This window comes from Ornithorhynchus anatinus, chromosome 1, assembly GCF_004115215.2.
Source record: "Ornithorhynchus anatinus isolate Pmale09 chromosome 1, mOrnAna1.pri.v4, whole genome shotgun sequence".
NCBI lineage: Eukaryota > Metazoa > Chordata > Mammalia > Monotremata > Ornithorhynchidae > Ornithorhynchus > Ornithorhynchus anatinus.
Genome location: NC_041728.1, coordinates 59,147,074 through 59,170,559, shown reverse-complemented (window position 1 = coordinate 59,170,559; position 23,486 = coordinate 59,147,074). Strand labels below are relative to the sequence as shown.

General features: G+C 42.4%; 1 protein-coding gene across 1 annotated transcript in view; it reads left to right on the top strand.

The window, feature by feature from the left end:
* Positions 1-22,827, top strand: part of SETD3 (SET domain containing 3, actin histidine methyltransferase) — a 106,699-nt gene extending 83,872 nt beyond the window's left edge. Inside the window, 7 exon segments of the mRNA XM_029063650.2 lie at positions 315-373; positions 1,179-1,293; positions 11,467-11,541; positions 12,890-13,056; positions 17,979-18,064; positions 20,018-20,178; positions 21,443-22,827. Of these exon segments, the coding sequence (XP_028919483.1) occupies positions 315-373; positions 1,179-1,293; positions 11,467-11,541; positions 12,890-13,056; positions 17,979-18,064; positions 20,018-20,178; positions 21,443-21,892 (1,113 nt within the window). The 3' untranslated portion in view covers positions 21,893-22,827.
* The last annotated feature ends 659 nt before the right edge of the window (positions 22,828-23,486 follow it).

Below are 23,486 nucleotides of genomic sequence, written 5' to 3'. Positions count from 1 at the left end.
GGGTTTTTCCTCAGCATTTCCTAAAGGCAGAGACCACCTTAAATTTTATTTTCGTGCGGTGTCTGTGGGCTCCCGTCTCGAAATATGAAGAAGCAGATTTATGGCGGCTGCTGGGCACAACAAATTAAGTTGACAGTGATGTATGAGGGCATAATAGCATGATGATCCCTCTGTAGCGCGGCTGGACGCCTCCTGCTTCATTTGGCTCTTGTTAGGATCTGTTAGGCAGCTAAATAATGAAATTCTGCTGACTGATTTCTGTTTCCCCCCTTTTTCTCTTTCCGCTTCTCCTTTCCCAAACTTCTCATTCTCAGACCCATCCTAATGCCAACAAACTGCCCTTGAAGGATTCTTTCACTTATGAGGACTACAGGTTGGTGTGCTGTTTTTGTGTTATTTTTTTTTCCCCCGTAAATGGAATTTGGGGTCTTGGAAAGTGAAGAAATGCTTCAGGAAGAAGTGACCCCGCTGTGACCGTTTAAAGCATCAATTTATGATAGACCAGTGATACTCTTTCAGAAGTTATAATGAATAGAGTAGATAAGTATCAGTATTTTATTAGCCCTATAGAAATTGCCATTAACCTGGAGTGGAGGGAGATTAGTTTAGGTAGTCGAATGGCTCTTGAGATAAAGATTAGTGAGGTGGGTGGGGGCTGGGGGTTGGTTTTTCCTTAAGAATATTTTAGCCTAAAGCAGGGTCATCATGTTAAATAAAATGATTTAACCCGTTGGACATTTATAAAAAAGTACAGCGTGAGGAGTTGCTGTAACTCTTGGAAAATTTACTCTAAATGGGAAAGTGTGCATGTTCCACAAGCATAGACTCAAGCCAGTGGAGTTAACATTTTGTATCATAAAGATGTGGTGGGTTTAAAAATCATGAACTGATGGCAGCAGTGGAGTGATTATGTGAAGGAAACTTTCTTCAACCCTAAACTGCAGGTTATGCGATTCCTTCCCCTGCCCCCATTCAGATTGAAATACATTCTCCCTAATTTCTTGTGGCCATTTCTTCCCTGAGCATTACTCTTTAAGCTTTTCTAGGGTGGAAAGCTGTGAAAATTGTTGGCACCTCTCTCTTGAGCCACTCCATCTAATCTGGTTGTAATTTGTTGGTCTAGTGAGTTTGGTGGGGAAAATTACTTCTAAACCTAACTTTGTCTCTTGCTGTTTCAGATGGGCAGTGTCTTCTGTTATGACGCGACAAAACCAAATTCCAACAGAGGATGGTTCCCGAGTGACTCTGGCTTTGATTCCTTTATGGGATATGTGTAATCACACCAATGGGCTGGTAAAGATTTGATTTACATTGTTTATAAGCATTTCATTAGCACTGACACTTGTTCTAGCCAGGGTTCCTTAATTAATATCCTTTGACAAAAGCTTTTTTTTAAATCAGAATTCCACCTACCCTTAACCCCTTCTCTTTTCAGTTTGCCTATTTAGTCATTCCCCCTGCCCAAGAGAGCCCTTGATTTCATTTTATTCTGCTTTCTCTTCACTATCACTCACACCATTAATATTTAGGGAGTTGACAGATAAAATTGTCACCCATCTTAGCCTAATTTTTAATTTATTTTTTATTTTTTAAATACACAATTCCTGAGCTTTGAGGTACAGTATTTCCTGTTCTCGTTTTGATGGGGTATTTTATATATAGTAATAAAAATAATTAAGCCCTTACTAGGTGATAAGCATTCCTCCCTTTTGGCTTCAAAGCTCTCCATCACCTTGTCTCCTCGTACCTCACCTCCCTTCTCTCCTTCTACATCCTAGCCCACACACTCCGCTCCTCTGGTGCTAACCTTCTCACCGTGCCTCGTTCTCGCCTGTCCTGACGTCGACCCGTGGCCCACGTCGTACCTCTGGCCTGGAATGCCCTCCCTCCTCAGATCTTCCAAAAAATCACACTTCCCCCTTCAAAGCCCTATTGAAGGCTCACCTCCTCCAGGAGGCCTTCCCACACTAAACCCCCCTTTTTCTCAGTTCCCTCTCCCCTCCCCATCGTCCCGACTCACTCCCTTTGCTCTACCCTTCCTCCTTGCCCCACAGCACTTGAATGTATATGTACATATCTATAATTTATTTATATTAATTTCTGTTTACTGGTTTTAATGTGTATATACCTATAATTCTGTTTATTTATATTGATGCTATTGTTGCCTGTTTACATGTTTTGATGTCTCTGTCCCCCCTTTTAGACTGTGAGCCCATTGTGGTTAGGGATTTCTCTCTTTGTTGCTGAATTGTACTTTCCAAGCACTTAGTACAGTGCTTTGCACACAGTAAGTGCTCAATAAATACGATTGAATGAAGGAATGAATGAATGAATACTAAGTGCTGGAATAGATACAAGCCAAGCCAATCAGGTCAGTCATAGTTTCTGTCCCAAATGGAGCATACAGTCTAAGTGGGAGGGAGAACAGACATTGGACTTGAATAATTCAAATCTATGTGAAATTCTGTGTTTTATGTTTTAAAATGATTTCCTTAAAAAAGGATCTTGAAATTAAGAATCTATTTGATGGGCAAGATAGTTTCTGTTTGAGACCTTGATCTTAACTATTATTTTCCTATTATGTACATATCCACTACAAGAGTGGATAGAAATTAATCACCCACCAGTGTTGCTTCCTTCTAACAAAATCCCAAAAACCTCAATATGGAAGAAGAAAAGGAAAAATTAAATTTAGTTCAACAAAGTCAGCTAGTATTACGGAGTGTATAAAAATTTTTTAAAAAGCAAAAATATTCAGAAAGAATTTTGTATCTACAGGACAGCTCTGTGTTGCTTAGCATGAGCTCTTTCCTAGTTTGCCAGTTTAATGTGAGTAACTTCATCATTTAAAATCTTAATCTACATTACCCTTTTTTCAATGGAAGAGATCAGCAGGTTGTCCATAGTACTTTGTATCATACTAAAGTTACACTGGTTCAGTATGCAGAGTTGAAGGGATATGTGGAAAAAATTGGGACATGAAGGTAGAATTAAATATGGTTTGTGAGTCAAGGGCTTCCTATTTTGAAATAGCCCTATTTAGACTCTATTTGCGAATGGGCAGCTGTGAACTGGTGATATTCTGTCGCTTGCCTCTTTACACCCCCCTCAAGACCACCCACCCCCACCCCCCCACCCCCGCCAAAAATTCCTGGTTCCCCGGAGCTATTTCCCTGCACCTGAGGTTTTGGAGAACACAAATCGAAAATCATCAGCCGAAACTGGGATCATTCAAGTTCTCTTCAGAATGTCAGCCTAATGTTTTTATTGTCACGACCCTCGAGGAGATGGGGGAAAGGTCTTGGTAGCAAAATACTAATAATGATGCTATTCATTAAGCACTTACTGTGTGCCAGGTACTGTACTAGGTGCTGGGGTGGATACAAAACAAATTGGGTTGGACACAGGCCCTTTCCCACAGTCTCAATCCCCATTTTACAGATGAGGCCCAGAGAAGTGAAGTGACTTGCCCAAGGTTACACAGCACATAAATGGCGGAGCCAAGATTAGAACCCATGACCTTCTGACTCCCAGGCCCATGCTGTACTGTGGAGTTCATTCATTAAGTCATATTTATTGAGCCCTTACTATGTGCAGAGCACTGGGAGAGTACAGTATGACAATAAACAGACACATTCCCTGCCCACATTGAGTTTACAGTCTATAGGGGGAGTCTCACTGCTCGCCATTGTTGGGCAGCTTTATAGTCAGAGCTCTGTAGATCAACTACAAAAAAGCCATAATCATTTTTCTTGCATGTCAGATACAGGGGCAATATAGGGCTCAGATGGCAAGGGGCAGGGGTTGTGTATAGATCTTAAAAATACATTTGAAACCATTAGTAGACCTGAGCTCGGGTGACTTCTGAAAATTGCTCTCAGATGATTGTCAAAATCTTTAAGACTATTTCATGGTGATCTGGCTGGCTATGCCAGAATTGGAGGGGGTGTCATCAGATCTTTTCTCATCAGCGGGGGAGTTATGTAGAGCTAGCGGGGTACTAGAACAGTCTTGTTCAGCCTACTCTCTGCGGTCAGGCATCAAGGAATCTGGAAGGTGGTGTCAATAAGAATTCAATCTTCTGGGAAATCCAACTCGACAGGCTGAGAGCAGCATCAGAAATCCTTGAATCATGCATTCAGGAGATCCTATATCCTGCAAAGTTCAGGAAGCCAACACAAGAAAATGAAGGTGATAATAAACCACTTCCGACCCTTAGGCCGAAGAACACTGAAGTCGTACCCTGGCCCACGCTTGCCAAACCTTACCCACAACCAAGGATCAGCATCAGCATCACAGGGTAGCACGTTGTCCAATGATGCAAGGATAGACAAGTAGGTAGAAAACCAAATCAAGAAAGTAAGTGTGCCTAGGAAGACACAAAGACATGATGCCAGCATGTCATCGGGATTCAGACCAAACCAGAGATATATAGGGCAGTTCTTTATGGCTGAGAAACCTATATTCAACTTCAAATAATCACGCTCGACGCGTCACACTTCTCTCGGGCGGAAACTGGAGACAGATGAGATACCCAAGCAGCTGCTGTGTGTTGAACTGAAATGGGATAATGCTAAATAGAGTAGCTAGAAGAAAAAGCTGGAAGACAAACAGCCACTGGGATTATTGTGGTATTGCAGTGGACAGATGGCAGACAGCAGCAGAAGATGGGTCAAGCTGACATTCAGCTAGAAATGGGGTGTAATGGGGTGATCCTGTTGGAGCAGAGATTTGGGGATGATGGCAGCATCAAGATGGAGAAATGGAGACAGATCCAGCGACTGCCAGGACTGAAGGTAGCAGAGCAGTAAGAGACAGTCTTTAAGTGTATATGATGTAGAAAGACCGTTGGATATGATTGGTGTTATTCATTATTCCTGCATATGCTTATAGATCCTTCATCTTTGGCCCAAGTTCTCTATCTCTGCATGTGTATTTTCACATATCACACACCCAAAAACAAGCCCAGTGTCTTCAACATTCCTACTGCTAGGATAGCACTCTCCCAGAAGGTGTTTGGGTATTTGCCTAGTGGCCATAGAGAGGTTTGTGTTTTGGGGTTTTGGGGTTTTTTTTGCAGTTTTCCAGAAAAGCGTGATGGGCAGCAGGATCTGTGGAGAGGACTAAATTTTTGCCCCCTCTTGATGGCACATAAGACTTCATTCACACCAAGAAGCAGTGTGACCTAGTGGATAGAGCCCGGACCTGGGTTCTAATCCCAGCTCTGCCACTTGTCTGCTGTGTGACCTTGGGCATGTCACTTCACTTCCTGGGCCTCAGTTACCTATCTGTCAAATGGGGATTGAGACTGTGAGCCCCAAATGGGACAGGGACTGTGAGCAACCTGATTTGCTTGTACCCACCCCAGCGCTTAGTACAGTGCCTGGCACATAGCGCCTAACAAATGCCACAATTATTAATTTTATTCTAATCTCGGCTCCACCATTTGTCTGCCATGTGACCTTCAGCAAATCACTTTACTTCTCTAGGTCTCAGTTGCCTCATCTGCAGAATCAAGATGAGAACAGGGACTGTGCCATTGTTCTTGTCTGTCCGTCTCCCCCGATTAGACTGTAAACCCATCAAAGGGCAGGGACTGTCTCTATCTGTTATCAATTTGTACATTCCAAGCGCTTAGTACAGTGCTCTGCCCATAGTAAGCGCTCAATAAATACTATTGAATGAATGTGTCCAACCTGATTAGCTTGTATCTACCCCAGCGCTTAGTACAGTGACTGGCACATAGTAAGCGCTTAACAAGTACTTAGGGTTTGGCTGCTCAGAATTTTGGGGGCCTACAGGATGAGGGAATCCCATCTTGCATGTTACAGATTTTCAATATTCAGAATCCAGTGCTCTATATTTTAGGCTTGCATAGGAGAAAGTATGGAGGTCAATTAATACAGGCATTGAACTTGACTAGGAGAAATACAGTGTATAGAATTAGCCAAAGGGGAGTTGGGAGAGCCTTAGGGGACATTGGGATATGTTTATCGGAGGGGATTTTATTTGTTAGCCACTGTGTGAATGAATTTTGCTTGCTGCTTGCGGTTGGTGTGCAAAAGTGGGGTCTGCATTCTTAAAACAAGGGATTGAAACACAATGAGAAAATGACTGGTTATGAATGCAATTATGAGACAAAAGGATCCAGGGGACAAAGGACAACAAGCTGTACATGAGTCAGCAGTAGAACACTATTTTTAAGAGGGAAGTATAGCACTGGAATGCATAATTAAAAGTGTAGACATAGAAATCACAAAGCAATCAGTGTTGTATTCCACTAGTCAGGCTTTTGATAATAATCATTTTTGTTAATGTCTTCGGTGTGCAGAGAACTGAACTAGACCCTGAGGAAGTTATCATATAAATGGAGATGTGTTACTGGCTTCAAGGAGCTCACAATCTTAGTTGGGGAGATAATACAGATAGGAAATTTCAATTCTTCCAAGCAATAAGCAGTGAAAGAGCTTACAACAGTCATAGCATGATGAAAAGAATCAAGCAGCTTGGCCTATTGGCCAGAACATGGGCCTGGGAGTCAGAAGGATTTGGGTTCTAATTCCGGCTCGCCACTTCTCTGCTGTGTGACCTTGGGCAAATCAGTTCACTTCTCTGTGGGCTGTTACCTTATCTGTCAAATAGGAATTAATACGGTGATGGTAGGATAGGGACTGTGTCCATCCTGATTATCTTGTATCTACCCCAGCAGCACAGCAGAGGGGTTAGAGCACAGTCCTGGGAGCCAGAAGCTCATGGGTTTTAATCCCGGCTCCACCACTTGTGTGCTCTGTGGTCTTGGGCAAGTCACTTCACTTCCGTGTGCCTCAGATGAGTTATCTCATCTGTAAAATGGGGATTGAGACTGCGAGCCCCATGTGGCAGAGGGACTGTGTCCAACCCAATTTGCTTGTAATAATAATAATTATTATTATTGTATTTGTTATGTGCTTACTATGTACCAAGCACTGTTCTAAGCGCTGGGGTAGATAGAAGGTAATCAGGTTATCCCACATGGGGCTCACAGTCTTAATCCTCATTTTACAGATGAGGTAACTGAAGCCCAGAGAAGTGAAGTGGCTTGCCCAAGGTCACACAGCAGACAAGCAACGGAGCCGGGATTAGAACCCACATCCTCTGACTCCCAAGCCCGTGCTTTTGCCACTAAGCCATTCTGCCTCTCGCTTCTCATATCCATCCCAGAGCTTAGTTCAGTGCCTGGCACATAGTAAGTGCTTAACAAATACCACAATTATCATTATTATTATTATTATTACAATATTCTGCACACAATAAGTACTTAATAAATGCTATTGCTACTACTACTAAAGGTGAGAATTTGTGTCTATCATGGCAAATGATCTCAGTCCCACGCCACAATCATATCAGTTTTCTCCCAGCCTTCTCCGTGGTGATGAGAGAAGCTTGTACCTGTCTTCTACAGCAGCAGTAAATTGGATGGTGGGTGGCGGGGAGGGGGGAGTGATCATCAGGTCTTGCTCAGTCAATCTATCAACCAGTTGTGCTCCCTGAGCCCTTTCTGTGTGTAGAGAGCACTGTACTATGTGCTTGGGAGAGTATAATACTCTCTTGTACTTCTCCTACCTTCCAACTGCAAGGGTCCGTCAAGGTTCAGTTCTGGGTCCCATTCTGTTCTTCATCTTGGAAGAGTACAATTACAACCGAGTCGGTAGGCATGGATAGGGCATGGGCCTGGGAGTCAGAAGGTCATGGGGTTCTAATCCCGACACCACCACATGTTTGCTGTGTGACCTTGGGCAAGTCACTTTGCTTCTCCGTGCCTCAGTTACCTCATCTGCAAAATGGGGATTGAGACTGAGAGCCCCACATGGGACAAGGACTGTGTCCAACCCGATTTGCTTGTATCCAACCCATTGCTTAGTACAGTGCTAGGCACACCACAATCATTATTTTTATTATAATATTTTGCCTAAGATTTAGAGGGGTAAAAGAGTTGCAAACCCTTAAGGCTTAGTCTCTGCCTCCTCTCTGCAGCTGCTGGTTGAGAACAGAATTAGGGCCCCCATCCCTGGTGTGAGGGAGATTTGCTAGAGCTGTGTCTAGGAACTCAACAATTTAAGCCGAAGCTAGAGAATCTGGAGAGGTTCCAGAGGAGAGTGTTGAATACAATTAGAGACTTGGGAAATAAAGCCTTATGGTCAAAGGAATTAGGGCCATTAGGATAACTTCCTGGAAAAGAAATGGTTGAGATAACTGAATAACTGACTTGAAATATGTGATGGGTGGTTATGAGGACGAAGAAACAGGAAACAGATCTAATTGCAGCAGACGGGACGTGGGTTAAACATGAGGATCATCTGTTGGGAAGCAGCGCGGTCTAGTGGAAAGAGCCCCAGGCCTGAGAGTCAGATGACCTGGGTCCTAATCCTGGCTCTACCCTTTGTCTGCTGTGTGACCTGGGGTGAGTCACTTAATGTCTCTATGCCTCAGTTTATTCACCTTTAAAAATGGGAACTAAATCCTACTTCTCCTTCTTAGACTGTGAACCCCACGTGGGACAGAGACTGTGTCTGACTTCTTTATCTCTTATCTACCCCAATGCTTAGAACAGTGATTGCCGCATGGTAAACACTAAACCCTTGTTATTATGTGTTCTGTACTTAGATGCGGGTTTTCTCCTGCTGAGCTTGAATAGTAACACCTTGGAGGGCAATGCACTCTGAGTGCTTGGGAAGTACAAAAGGAGAGAAACTCCCTTCCCTCAAGGATCTTACACTTTCTTGGGATGTTTGTAAAGGGATGGAATCTTGGTGTGAAGCAAGCGAGACTGATTTGGCTTGCCTTACCCACCTATCTGATTCTGTCATTTGAGTCAATCATTCAATGGCTTTTATTGAGCACTTACTATGTATAGAGCACTGTAATGACAATAATGATGGTATTTGTTAAGCACTTACTAATGTGTAAAGCACTGTTCTAAACGCTGGGATAGATAGGAGATGATCATGTTGGGCACAATCCCTGTACTACGTGGGGCTCACAGTCTTAATCCCCATTTTGCAGATGAGATAACTGGGGCACAGAGAAGTGAAGTGACTTGTCCAAGGTCACACAGCAGACAAGTGAAAGAACTGGCATTAGAACCCAGGGTCTTCTGACTCTCAGACCCATGCTCTATCTACTAAGCCACACTGCTTCTAAGTGCTTGGGAAAGTACAGCATAACGGAATTAGTCCTGCCTATAATGAGTTTACAGACCAGAGGACTGAAATGGCTCAGATCCCCAGAGAAAATTTGATGGTGGATGTTTTCATGGTTTAATGTGGGGCAAACACCCACAATTTAGTTGGTATTTGGCCTCATTCATTCATTCGGTCAAGCTAGAGGCCCATCAGGAGTGCCCCCCAAAGCAGGTAGTTCTAATCAATCAATCAATGGGATTTAGTGAGTAGAGTACACTCCATTCCTCCATGCCCTCAAGGAGTGTGCAATCCAAATTGTCCCATTCAGCTTTACTTCAAAGGCCTCTGTAAACTTAGACTGCAAGTTTAGACTGTAATTCCTTGTGGGCTGGGATCATATCTGTCAACCCTATTGTATTGTATTCCCCCAAGCACTCAGTACAGTGCTGTGCATGAAGAAGGCCTCAATAAATAGCATTGATCGCATGCTCTGCGCACACTAAAAACTCAGTAAATACCCTTGATATATTCACTGATGAACTCACCTGGGGCCAAGAGAGCAATTAGGCTCATGGATGGCATTGCTTGCATTAAGGTGCTCCGTATAAACAGCGCAAAAGGCCCTTTAGATCCCTGTCTGAATCTGATACCTCCTATCAAATAATAATAATTGCAGTGTTTGCTAAGCACTTACTCTATACCAAGTACTGTACTAAACGCTGAGGTGGATACAAGCAAATCGAGCTGAACAGTACCCGGTCTACCTGGAGTGCACAATATCAATAGCCATTTTACAGATGAGGTAATTAAGGCAGAGAGAAGTGAAGCGACTTGCCAAGGTCACACAGCTGACAAGTGGCAGATCCAGGATTAGAACCCATGACCTTCTGACTCCCTAGACCTTGCTCTATGCATTATGCCATACTGCTTCTCTAAGGCATAGCATACTTCCAAGTTGCTATTGTGGTACTCCATAGGCAGTTAAAATTAATTAGTGTAAAAGACCTTTTGTTGAGGTTAAACCTTAGTCATTCTATCAGCCTTTCTCTCGATCTGACCATTGTTTAGATTGGGTGCATGCAAAATCACAGAATGGCTGTTTTCGTGTCAATCTTTGGGTTATTCTTCAGCGATTTTGGGGATAGTAAAGTTGGGGGACTAGCTTCTGCAGTTTCAAGTGAATACAGAAATTCTACCTGTTGAAAACTTTTCAGAATTTCTTTCTTCTTGTGTTCAGGGAACATGTCTACTAACTCTGTTGAATTGTATGGTCCCAAGCAGATAGTACAGTGCTCTGTCCCAGTAAGTACTCATTAAGTACCACTGACCGATACAGCGGCATAGTTTGAAATGATGTTTCCCCAGAAAGTGACCTAAGGAATGAGCAACTCGGGGCCTTTTCTAAAAGTGCCTGTCCAACCACACCTAGTTCGTAGGCCACTTTTGATCTGAATTAAGCTTCAGTTGGCTGTTTATCTGAATCTCTGAGTCTCCTGTAAAACCCAGAGAGGAATTCCTGCTCTGTGATGTTGGGGTGGATGAGGGTTTGTTGTAATGTTTGTAAGCTTCTTGAATATCTGCATGTGTAAAACAAAATTCAGAAGGGATTCAACCAGTCATTACCATTTTAACTTGAGAGTTTTAGGTTATTGAAACAGATTTCTAGGTTCATCGTTTTTAAATAAAATCCATCAGGAGCACATGAATGAATCTTTTTCTCTTTATGCCTCGTTCTCTGTGCTCCTATAGAAAATCATCTTCAGGCTTTCAGAATCATTACTTAACTTTATCTAAAGGGATTATTTGCAATTAAATTGGAGTCCTCTAAAGATTGTATCCCCTAAAGATCAACAGTTATCCACTCCTGATTTATTCGGAGAGGAAGTGGAGTGGGAGTTGCAGTATATAATCCAGAATTCTTACCAATCAATTCAGGACTTCAAGCCACATGGGACACCTTCCAATCTTCATTCAACATTATAATAAAATGCTGATTTCCGTTTGGGACCAACTAGCTAGAGTCTATGGAGTGCATTTTCCTAAGAGCAATTCCTTCAATTCAGTAGGTAATTTCCTTCCATGAGGATTTCTAGTACAGTTGGAATTTGAATAATTAAACAGCAATCACAAAAGTTATATCATCCAACCAGGGGGATTTTTTTTTTTGGTAGATATGGAACAATGGTGAATTATACGTGGTCCTTCCCAGAGAGATGAATTTGCTTTAAGAAGGAAAAGAACTAGGGAGTTGTTTCTAATTTTTCTTTTTTAGCTCATTCTTTTCTCCCTTTCTTTTGTTGGATAGATTACTACTGGTTACAACCTAGAAGATGACCGTTGTGAATGTGTGGCCCTGCAAGACTTTACTGCTGGAGAGCAGGTAGGTTTCACAAGGCATAAACCACCTAGAAAAATGATAGCTATCAGCTGAGTTTTTGCTGATGATTTGGGGAGCAAAAAATCAGCATTTGCATGAGGGATGGTATATTTTACTAGTTCTCTACAGCCTCAAACTCTGCATGCTTATGATGTGCAACCATCATAATATATTTTGAATTGGATTTTGACCTTCACCCACTATTTGTAAAATTAGGTCAAAGGCCACTTTTATCATACTGTCAGCCAAGCAAATAAATTCTGTACTCATGCAATCTAAACCAATATTATAGAAGTCAATTTTGAACGGCCCAAAAGGCCCTTTAGAATCTTAGTGTTTTGTTTTGCCCGTCTCCCCTAATTTCTGCTTGTCTCCCCCGATTAGACTGTAAGCCCATCAAAGGGCAGGGACTGTCTCTATCTGTTGCCGATTTGTACATTCCAAGCGCTTAGTACAGTGCTCTGCACATAGTAAGCGCTCAATAAATACTATTGAATGAATTGAATGAATGAATGAATGTTATTCTTTCTAACTGGAGAAACATTCTCTTCCTGCAGGAAGGAGCTTTGTAACTATGGGTATTCAGGAGCTCTGCAAATGTTTTATTCTTGCAGCCACATCTATGATATAATTTGGATTTTTCAAGTTTTTATTAAGTCTGGGCTTCTACATAAACCAATACCAAACCCATCTTATTCCTTTTGGCCTTACGACCAGAGTGGGTATGGCATATTGAGCTAATGTGTTACCACCGAAACAAATTGAGTTTCTCCGGAGTAGTATTGACCTGCCATTTTAGTTCAGCACAGAAGAAAGCTTTCAAAATCCACTATGAGGTGGAGAATTGGCACATGAACCAATACTGAATTTCTCACACTCATTGCTTTAAACTCTTGTTCCAGAATAGACTCTCTTATAAAAAGGAGAGGAAGAGCATGATGAATTTAATTAATGCAGTCTTAAAAGTAATAGACTTGCTGCCCATTGGAAGGAGAAGAGGATAATATAAAAGGTCAGATGAATTCAGAGATCAAGGATTCCTTTGTAAAATATACCTTCAGAGTAGGTAGCTATCCTTCACTTAGCAGTTGTGGAAAATTGCGTTTTTCTTCGGCTCATATCAGGCAATCTGGGAAGTTGGTAGAATTGTGCTACTTGTTGAAATTTTACCATAGTAGATTTTTAAAAACTTAATGAAACATAGGTTATTATGACTTTGTTAGACATTTTGTCTCATTAATTTAAAGTGGGGTTAAATTTGCAAGAAATAACGTTCTGTAGACAAGACTGTTCTGAGAGTGGATGTTAAGCTTTTTTTCTTGTCCCATCATTTATCTTCTCATCCTCTTAGATTTACATTTTTTATGGCACTCGGTCAAACGCGGAGTTTGTGATCCACAGTGGTTTCTTCTTTGACAATAATTCACATGACAGAGTGAAAATCAAGCTGGGAGTGAGTAAAAGCGACAGGCTTTATGCGATGAAGGCAGAGGTCTTGGCTCGTGCTGGCATTCCAACGTAAGTAAAATGGGCTGGTCAGCTCTTTGCTCTGAAACTTGAAATGTGTTCAGTGGCCAAGTGTTTAATTAGGCTGTCGCTAAAACTGCTCTTCAGTAGTTTGTCTTAATCCTTTCATCTCTATTACATGGTAAATGTAAACCAATTTACTAATGTTACTGAGATAAACATAATGGTGTTGGGCACATTCATAATCCATTCAAGTATAAAGCACTGAAACGTTCATTAAGTTAAATAAGAACTTTGGTATCTCTAATAACCTTGAAAAGGTTAATAATCTGGATCAATTTGTTGGATTTCATTCTCTACAACCAGTTCATGAAATCATGATTCTTAGTGATTTTGAGAATTTCTTTTTAATAATTTAAAAAATTTTCTCTGCAGAAGCCAGTTTAGGTCAAGGAAACTAAAAATTATGATTTCTCATTCTCCATGGGTGGGGGAATCAATCGGTGCTATTTATTGAGCACTTACTGTGTTCAAAGCATTATTCTAAGTGCTTGGGAGAATACAATAAAACAGAGTTGGTAGACACGTTTGCTGGCCACACGAGTTTACAGTTAAGAGGGAGATATAGACATTAATATAAATGAATAAATTATGATTATGAACATAAGTGCTGTGAGGCTGAGGGAGGGGTGAATAAAGGGTGCAAATACATGTGCAAGGGTGATGCAGAAGGGAATGGGAGAAGAGGAAATGAGGGCTTAGTCTGAGAAGATCTCTGGAGAAGATGTGCTTTGAATAAGCCTTTGAAAATGGGAAGAATGATCATTTGTCGAATGTGAAGACGAAGGGTGTTCCAGGCCAGAGGGATCGGTGGTGAGATAGATCAGAGTGAGGTACAGTGAGTAGGTTGGCGTTAGAGGAGCAAAATAATAATGTTGGTATTTGTTAAGCGCTTACTATGTGCCGAGCACTGTTCTAAGCACTGGGGTAGACATAGGGGAATCAGGTTGTCCCACATGGGACTCACAGAATCCCCATTTTACAGATGAGGGAACTGAGGCACAGAGAAGTTAAGTGACTTGCCCACAGTCACACAGCCGACAAGTGGCAGAGTTGGGATTCGAACTCATGAGCCCTGACTCCAAAGCCCCCATGCTCTTTCCACTGAGCCATGCTGCTTCATCCCCATTTTACAGATGAGGGAACTGAGGCACAGAGAAGTTAAGTGACTTGCCACAGTCACACAGCTGACAAGTGGCAGAGCTGGGATTCGAACTCATGAGCCCTGACTCCAAAGCCTGTGCTCTTTCCACTGCGCCACGCTGCTTCTCAATGTGCGGGCTGGGCTGTAGTCGGGAATCAGGAAAGTAACGTAGAAAGGGGCAAGATGATAGAGACCCTATAAAGCCAATGGTAGGGAGTTGCTGTTTGATGCAGAGGTGAAAGGGCAACCATGGAGCTGGATGGGCAGTCAAGGTTCATGAATGGGGAAATGTGGACTGAACATTTTTAGAAAAATGATCCGGTCCGGAGAGCGAAGTATGGACTGTAATGGGGAGAGACTGGGGGCAGGAAGTTCGGCAAGGAGGATGATGCTGTAGTCAAGGTAGGATGGGATAAGTGCTTGGATTAACATGGTAGCAGTTTGGATGGAGAGGAAAGGGCAGATTTTAGCGATGTTGTGAAGGTTGAACCAACAGGATTTGGTAACAGAATGAATATGTGGGTTGAATGAGAGAGATGAGTCAAGGGTAACACCAAGACTACAGGCTTGTGAGGCAGGGAGGATGGTGATTTTGTCTACAGTGATGGGGAATGTCAAGGGGAGGACATAGTTTGGGTGGGAGTATGAGGAGTTCTGTTGTGGACATACAAAGTTTGAAGCGTTGGTAGACCATCCAAGTAGAGATATTCTGAAGGCAAGATTGTCGGTCGTATTTATTGAGCACTTACTGTGTGCAGAGCACTGTACTAAGCACTTGGGAGAGTACGATATATCAATAAACGGACACATTCCCTGCCCACAACAAGCTTGCAGTCTAGAGGGGGTGACAGGCCAGTGTCTATTAATATACAAATAAAATACAGATATGTGAGATGGGGGAATAGAGGGAGCAGGTCATGGTGGTGCAGAAAGGATGGGAGAAGAGGACAAGAGGACTTAGGGAAGGCCTATTGAAAGAGATGTGCCTAAAGTAAGGCTTTGAAGTAGGAGAGAGTAGTCGTCTGTTGGTTATGAGGAAAGAGGGTGTTCCAGGCCAGAGGCAAGATGTGGACAAGAGGTAGGTGGCAAGATAGATGAGATCGAGGTGCAGCGAGAAGGTTAGCATTAGAGGAGCGAACATGTTGCCTGGGTTGTAGTAGGAGATTAGCGAAGTGAGGCAGGAGGGGTTAAGGTGATTGGGTGCTTTAAAGCCAACGGCGAGGAATTTCAACTGGAAACTGCAGAGAAGGAGACCAATCAGGACTGGAGATGTAGATTTGGGAATCTGCAGAGAGATGATAGTTGAAACCATGGGAACAAATGAGTTCTCCAAGGGAATGGGTGTAGATGGAGAATAGAAGGGGACCCAGAACTGAGCCTTGAGGGACTCCGTCATTTAGAGGGTGGGAAGCAGATGAAGAGCTTGTGAAAGACACTGAGAATGAGCATCCAGAGGGTTGGGAGGAGAACCAGGAGAGGCCAGTATCAGTGAAGCACAGTTGGATAATATTTCCAGGAAAAGGTGGCAGTTGACAGTGTCGAAGGCCATACAGAGGTAGAGAAGGACTAGGATAGAGTTAAGCCATAGATTTGGCAAGAAGGAGATCATTGGTGATTTTTGAGAGGGTAGTTTCAGTGGAATAAATTGAGCAGAAGCCAGATTTAAGGGGGTCTAGGAGAAAATTGGAGGAGAGGAAGTGGAGGCACTGGTTGTAGATATATCACTCAAGGATTTTGGAGAGGAATGGTAAGAGGGAGATTGGAGCGGTAGCAGGAGAGAATTGTGGGGCCTAGGGAGGGTTTTTTTTAGGGTAGGGGAGAGATGGGCATGTTTGAGAGCCTTGGGGAAGAAGCCATTGGAAAGTGAGCAATTGAAGATGGCAGTCAGAGCAGAAGGGGGCAAGAGTTTTGATAAGGTAAAAAAGGATGGGATCAGAGGCACAGGTGGAGGGCGTGAATTTTGAGAGAAAGTGGCAGGTCTCCTCTTGAGATACTGCTGGGAAAGATGGAAGAGTTGAAGAAGAGCCAGAAGGAAGGAGGTACTAGGGAGGATCATGGGAGATTTTAGGAAGATCACACCTGATTTCAATTTTTTCAATGAAGCACCTGCCCAGGTAATTGGAGGCATGATGCCGGGGGATAGAGGGTTTGAGGAAGGATTTAAACATCTGAAACAACTGGCAAGGAAAGTGGGCATGGGAGTCAGTAAGGATGGAAAAAAAATTTGGCCGGGCAGAGGACTGGGCAGAATTAAAGCACACAAGGATGAACTTGAGATGGATGAAGTCGGCCTGATATCTGGATTTCCGCTAGCAGTGCTCTGCAGCCCATCCACAGGAACAAAAGATGCAGATGGTGGAGGTGATCCAGGACTGTGGATTAGTGGTACAAGATCGGTGAAGGCTTAGGAGAGTGAATGGTTTGAGTTCAGTAGAAATGGTGGTGTAGAGGGAATCATGGAAAGTAGTTTGAGTATGGAGACTAAATGGGCATGATGACTTGAGAAAATTGGATGGGGTCAGAAGATCAGAAGTCTCTGTTGGGGAACAGGACAGATTTGCGGGGTACAGTATGTGGAAGAGAAGGCAGGTGAGGTTGTGGTTGGTAGAGGCATTTCAGAATTGGTGAGGGTAGACATTGTACAGTGATTAGAGATGTTGAGATCGAGTCTGTGTGTCTACATTCTGTTGCCGACTTGTTCATTCCAAGCGTTTAGTACAGTGCTCTGCACATAGTAAGCGCTCAATAAATACTACTGAATAAATACTATTGAATACATTGGTGAATGAGTGAGGTGGCTTGGAGCCAGGAGGTCAGTGGATTTGAGGAGTGATAGAAAGCAGACAGAAGAAGAGTCATCAGGAACATCCACATGGATATGGAAGTCCCCAAAGTTCAGTGTAGGAATGGAGAAAGAGAGAAGGAATGTGAGAAAGGGATCAAGTAGGTTCAGAAAGTTGGAGGTGGGGCCTGGGGCAGAGTAGATGACTGTGACTATTAACTGGAATGGGTGGAAAGAGCGGGATGGGGTAAGTGGAATGGTGCAGAAGCGGCCCTGGGGAATGAGAAGCTAGCCCACTCCTCCCTCTTTCCTAGTAAGACTTAGGGAGTGGGGGAAAATGAGACTCCCTCTAGAGAGAGAGGCAGGGGAGAAATTGTCATGTAGGGAGAGCTTGTTTTCGGTGATGGCAAGGAGGAACAGTAACTGGGTCAGGAACAGGTCACCGGTGAAGGAAAGCTTCCCAGTATTGGAGGGGATTCCACAGGCCACATATGGCTGAGGCTGGGGATGGGAGGAGGAGAAGGCATGAGAGGTGGGGAGGGGTTGGATGGGAGTGAGCTGACAGGGGAGGAGGAACCTTTCTTAATGGAAATTGATTATCCAGAGCATTTACTCTCAAATTTGTCAATACTTGATTCACGATAAAAATGTTCAACTAATCATGTAGTGCTGTCAATTTTAAAAAAAATAAGAACCTGAACTACTGGTGTTTGTTCCTTTATTCCACCTGAAATTAAAAGTATTAGTGAATAACTAAACTTGGAATTACCAGCCAAGGCTATCTTCGTATTCCATTCATCCCACCTCCTCCTCTCCTGAAACTTTGAGAATGGTTCTATAATTTAGGTTTGGGATTAGTATAACTCATCTGCTTTTTCTCAGATCTCCTTGAGGAAAACCATATGGTTCATAAATTTAAGGCTTTTCACTCAGGGCAAGTGGGTAACTTCAACAATGTGACTGATTCTTGCTTACTGTTTTTGTTAGTTCCAGTGTTTTTGCCTTGCATTTTACGGAGCCGCCCATCTCTGCCCAGCTTCTGGCTTTCCTTCGAGTATTCTGTATGACTGAAGGTAAATCATTTCGGAAAGATTTGGGAAATTGAATCAGAGGTATTCAGATGAAAGGAAACCAGAGCTGCCTAAAATTGGGAGATTTGGGGGTCAGTGGAAATATTGGGGCCGGGAGATATGGGAGTCAGTTATTTCTTACATCTGAAAATGTTCTGCTAAATAAAAGTCCTAGAGGATCACTAGAATGAATTCGAATAACAGAAGTATTTCCGCTCTATGTGAAGAAATAATGGCAAATTATTGTTCCAAAAGGACTGTTCATCCAACCCCAACCCCATTCTTGGGTTACGTGATATCTGGAAGGCTTAAAAGCTCTGAAGGTAGTATAGAGCCCTGACTCTAAAGTGGTTTATGTCAGAATCCTTTGGTTCCTGAGCGATGAAGAAAACTGGAGCTGAGAGATATGTAGCCTTTGCGATCAAGCAGGTGACCCACCAAACACCCTGTTTTCATCGAACACCAAGAAGAAATGAAACTGCACCAATTCTGTGGTTAATTTCAAGACCCGAATGAAGTTTCTCTAGGCTATTCATTTCCAAATATCAGCTTGACTTGAATGTGTTTGTTCATGCACCTCCTCCACCCCAAGGTGAACTCTTCTAGAAAGACATATTTAGCTGACTACATGAGAAGATAGCTGGCATCCAAAAAGTAAACAATTGCAACAGAGGAGAAAGGTTCATTGGGGTTGGTATCCTGAGTGTGAATGTCAATAGGACCTGCTAAAGGGCATCCTCTACCCATGTTGTGGGGTGAGGAAATCTGTTTGTTGCAGCAGAGTGGCACATGATCTGTTCCTTGAGGAGCTGGTCCCTTGCATACTGAAGGAAGTTTGTTGTGTCGTCCGCATACGAAAACCTGCTTCAGTAAGATTTCTAAATACCATAGATGCTGATGACTGAGGGGTTTAGAAAGTATTTTACTCTGAAATTATGCTTCCTCTAAAGTTATGTTAGGAACGTGGGAATATTCGGATTGTGAAGCAAATAGCCATGGTTTCATATAATACTGTATGCCCATAGTGTAAGAGAGAGGAAAATCAAATTTTAAATAGCATACTTTCTTTAAATTTCATAAATTATTATGCTATATTATTTTGATATTGTCTGCCTGGGGCAGGTGTTGTTAACTTTATATTTTCTGGAGTTTCTTCGGTACATGATTTGTTTTGCAAGGTTTTTTTTTAATCTTCAAACCAAAGCTGTTGACTTGCCAAGTTTTCTTGAAGTCTGGATCCTGTGAATTTTCATTGTTTGTGAAGGCTCTCCGCTGTACTAGGTTTCTGCTCGTCAGACATTGCCTTCAGCAGCCGCAAATTCAGCTCACTGTCGACACTAATAATATGATGAGATTTTTGTATTTGGGGGAGAAGTAGATAAATACCCAGATAGTCGTAGATATCATTAGATGAAGCTGTTTCCTTTATAAAAAATAAAAGAAATGGAAGCATTTTGGATTCTCGGAGTTTGTGTGTATGTGTGTGCGTGTTTGTGTGTGTGTGTGCGCCTGCTTTTAATGGTACTCATTAAGTGCTTACTGTGTGCCAGACACTATATTAAGCATTGAAGTAGATTCAAGATTATTAGGTTAGACACAGTCCCAGTCCATATGTGGCTCATAATCGCAGTCAGAGGGAGGAAGATTTAATCCCCATTTTACAGATGAGGCAACTGCGATACAGAGAAGTAAAGCTACTTGCCCATAGTCACACAACAGACAAGTGGCTGAGCTGGAACTAGAACCAGGTCTGCTGACTCCCAGGGCCATGCTCTTTCCAATAGGCCATGCTGCTTGAAATAGAAATGAAAATTGATGGCTCTACCTTCTTCCCCCTTACCCAAAATGACCTGGTTACAGAGAAGAGCTCAAATGCATTACTGGACAACTCTGTGTTATTAAAATAATGAGGAGTGTTGTTTTTGTTTAACACATTGTCCTTTGTGTTTCTTGTAGAAGAATTGAAAGAACATTTGATCGGAGACCATGCTATTGACAAAATTTTCACCCTGGGTAACTCTGAATTTCCTGTTAGTTGGGACAATGAGGTCAAACTTTGGACATTCCTGGAAGCCAGAGCATCACTTCTTTTAAAAACATACAAAACCACTATTGAGGTGAGTGTGAGCATGTTTAGCTCAGTGGGAAGAGTCATAGCAGATGTACATTTAATAGCATAGTTTTTGTGGTAAGCTGTTCGTTCTGGGTTAGTTACTGAGCTTGCCTACCCAAGGTGGTGAAAAAGAAATTAATGGTACAAAATTCAATTATTTCTTTTTGCCTGAATCTGCCCAGCCAGTCAGTTGGTCGCATTTATTGAGTGCTTACTGTGTGTGGAGCATTATACTAACTGCTTGGGAGAGTACAATATAGCAGACTCAAATGTCAATCCTAATGTAAAGAAGTAATTTTAAGATTGCTCCTTGCGAACAGGATGAATATTTTTGGAATCAAATCTGACCAGGTCCACCTCCCCGACCACCCCACCTGATTGACAGCATTGTGGGCCTTCCCATTTTACAGCCCTGCTGCCCCCCAGGGGGCATATCACAGAAATTTCTGGTTGGCAGAGGAGTAGGGTGAGGCACCACCAAGCCCTCATCAACCCCCGGCAACAGCTGTCAATCAGCCGGCCTCTCAGACCAAACACCTTGGCTGAACCCCTCCAGGACAACACTTGGATCCCCATTTTTCTGAACTGAGACAAATACCAATATCCTATTCTCTTAGCACTAGCTAAAATTATCAGGTGAGGAAATTGATAGAGCCATTGAGAAAAGACAGAATTCATCCTGCTCTTAGATTTGCCACTTACGGGTCGAGCTCTTTTTTCCATCCTAAACTAAATGATAAATATGTTAAAAGATTTTAAACGTAGAAAAAAATTCACATGGAGACCTTGCAACTACCCAGAATGTTACATTTCAAATGACGTTTTTAATGCTTTTATTAATAATCTCTTCCAAGCTTCCTATCAAAATGTGACCTTGTAGAATTTTCAGTTTTTATGGTCCTTAACATCAGTCAATCAGTGGTGTGTATTGAGCCCTTAGTGGGTGCAGAGCATTGTACTAAACCCTAGGGAGAGTTCAGTAGAAGCAGTGGTATTTATTGAGTACATAAGAAGCGCTGGGAGAGTACAACAGAGTTAGCGGAGATGATCCCTGCCCACAAAGAGCTCACAGTTTAGTGGACTAGAATCAGGTTACCATAACTTGAGCATTTTTCCCTCACCTCCAGCTAGAATTTTCCCCCCACCATTTTTGGCACCAAAGTTCATCTAAATCATTGTAAAACTGTATGGAGTTCTACAGTTGGGTGAGCTGAGGCCCCAGTTGATTTAGAGTTCTTTTAATGAATGTTGACTTTTTTATTTTTCAGGAAGATAAATCCTTCTTGGAGACCCCTGACCTTACTTTTCATGCAACAATGGCCATCAAACTGCGTTTAGGAGAAAAGGAGATCTTGGAGAAAGCAGTGAAGAGTGCAGCGGCCAACCGCGAGTACTTTTGCAAACAAATGGAGGAGGGCTCTCCTCTCCCTAAATATGAAGAGAGCAATATTGCCTTGTTAGAGAATAGCGTGGCAGACTCTAGACTTCCAATTGTCTTGAGAAACCTTGAAGACGAGGCAGAAGTGCAGGAGGACTTAAAGATCGAAGAGGCAATTCCTGATGCGGGAGTCACAGAAAATGGGTTTGTAAATGGTGAAAACTCTATACCCAATGGGACCAAATCTGAAAAGGAAAATCTAAGTCAAGAAGAAAGTAACAGAAAGACTGAAGATGCCAAAGAATCTTCTTCAGACAGCACTGACGAGGTTAAAGAATAATCATCAAAGCTCGACTTTATTGTGAAATTAAAATCAGCAGACGCTTATGAACAGTACATTTACGTTGGTGTGTTTCCTTGTTAACATTTTTCTTTCTGCAGAGAGGAAAAATTGTTTTTGCTGCTTCATATAAAAATGATTTTTTTAAGTTATTTTTAAAAATCTAGCTTCCCTTTTCAATTAAGATTGCCATCTTGCTTTCAGGCAAAGCAAACATTTAAAAAAACAATATGGGGTGGGGAAGAGGTGCCTTTGGAAGATTTTGCAGACCCATTGTGGGACAAATGTATTTTCTTCCTGGGGAAGAATTAAGCTTTTCTGTCTGCTGCGCTTTTGTTGGTCTGTCATTCTGACGACCAAAATTAAAAGCTTGCTCTGCCTCCTGCCAAGAGAAACGGAAGGCAGGACTAGCTGGAGTATTCACCACGAAGGTGGGGGGAGCAGCACAGCAGAAAACCAAATAAGAGGTTCGGAAACTTTGGAGATTGGCTAAAATACACTAGGAAAAAGAAAAACCAGAGATTCCGGGCTCAGAAATGTGTGCCCAGAAAGGTAAGGTGGCAACCTTATTTTCAATAGTTTTAGATGTTAACGATAATCCTAATTATATATACTTAGTGATTTTGGAGGATTTGTTTACTTTTTGTGTTTTGTTTACTGTATTTCGAGCATCACTTTCCTCCTTGAATCAAAGTAGGATACTCCATCATCTGCCTAATTTTAAAAGCTGACTTTTATTTTCAAGTGATACATCAAATTTCCAGTGTTGGGAATGGAAGCGTTTGGAAACAAAATAGGCCAGCCCACAGCTTTACGCTCTGCTGTCCCACGTGAGGTTGTTCCCCAGCTTAGCCCGGTTTTCACAAGCTAACTAGAGATTTTCAGAGCTACACTTTTGACTAAAAACCATTATTAAAAGGAAACCATGATTAATATTTTGGTCTTCTTCCTTTTCATTTGGGGGCTATCTGAACAGAACACTGCCACTATCCTCATTGTCTTCATCTCCTCACGGTTGATCTTCAGGACAAACGGAGGGATTTGGTAAGGCGTCCCGGAGGAATTGATCAAGCTTACAGCAAACTCATTAGGTGGCCCTCATTCCATTTGGTCTTTCCCCACCTCTTTGTATCTGTCTTGTTAAACACGTCGCTAATTCACTGAAATAACTTTCCTGTTCAATAGAATCAGTTATCCTTTTCCTTATCTACGTCATCAATTTTAGGACACTCATGGAGGTGCGTATGTGGTGGTGGGGGGGTATGTAATTTGATGATCTCCTTAGAATATTCTTCTGAGAACTGGAGAACAGTGAATCACCAACTCCTTAATTTGGTCCTGGAATAGAAAATGTTCCCTGCTAACAGACCCTGTCTTGAAAGTGGGAAGATGAGAGCACATTTGGTTCCGCTAGACCGTAAGCTCATTGTGGGCAGGGAACGGGTCTACCAACTCTGTTATATTGTACTCTCCTGAGCACCTAAGACGGTGCTCTGCACACAGCAAGCATTCAGGAAATACCACTGATTGTTACTATCTGAAGACGAATACCAAGCAAGAGTTTCATTCATGTATAGTCAACCAAATTTAAAAT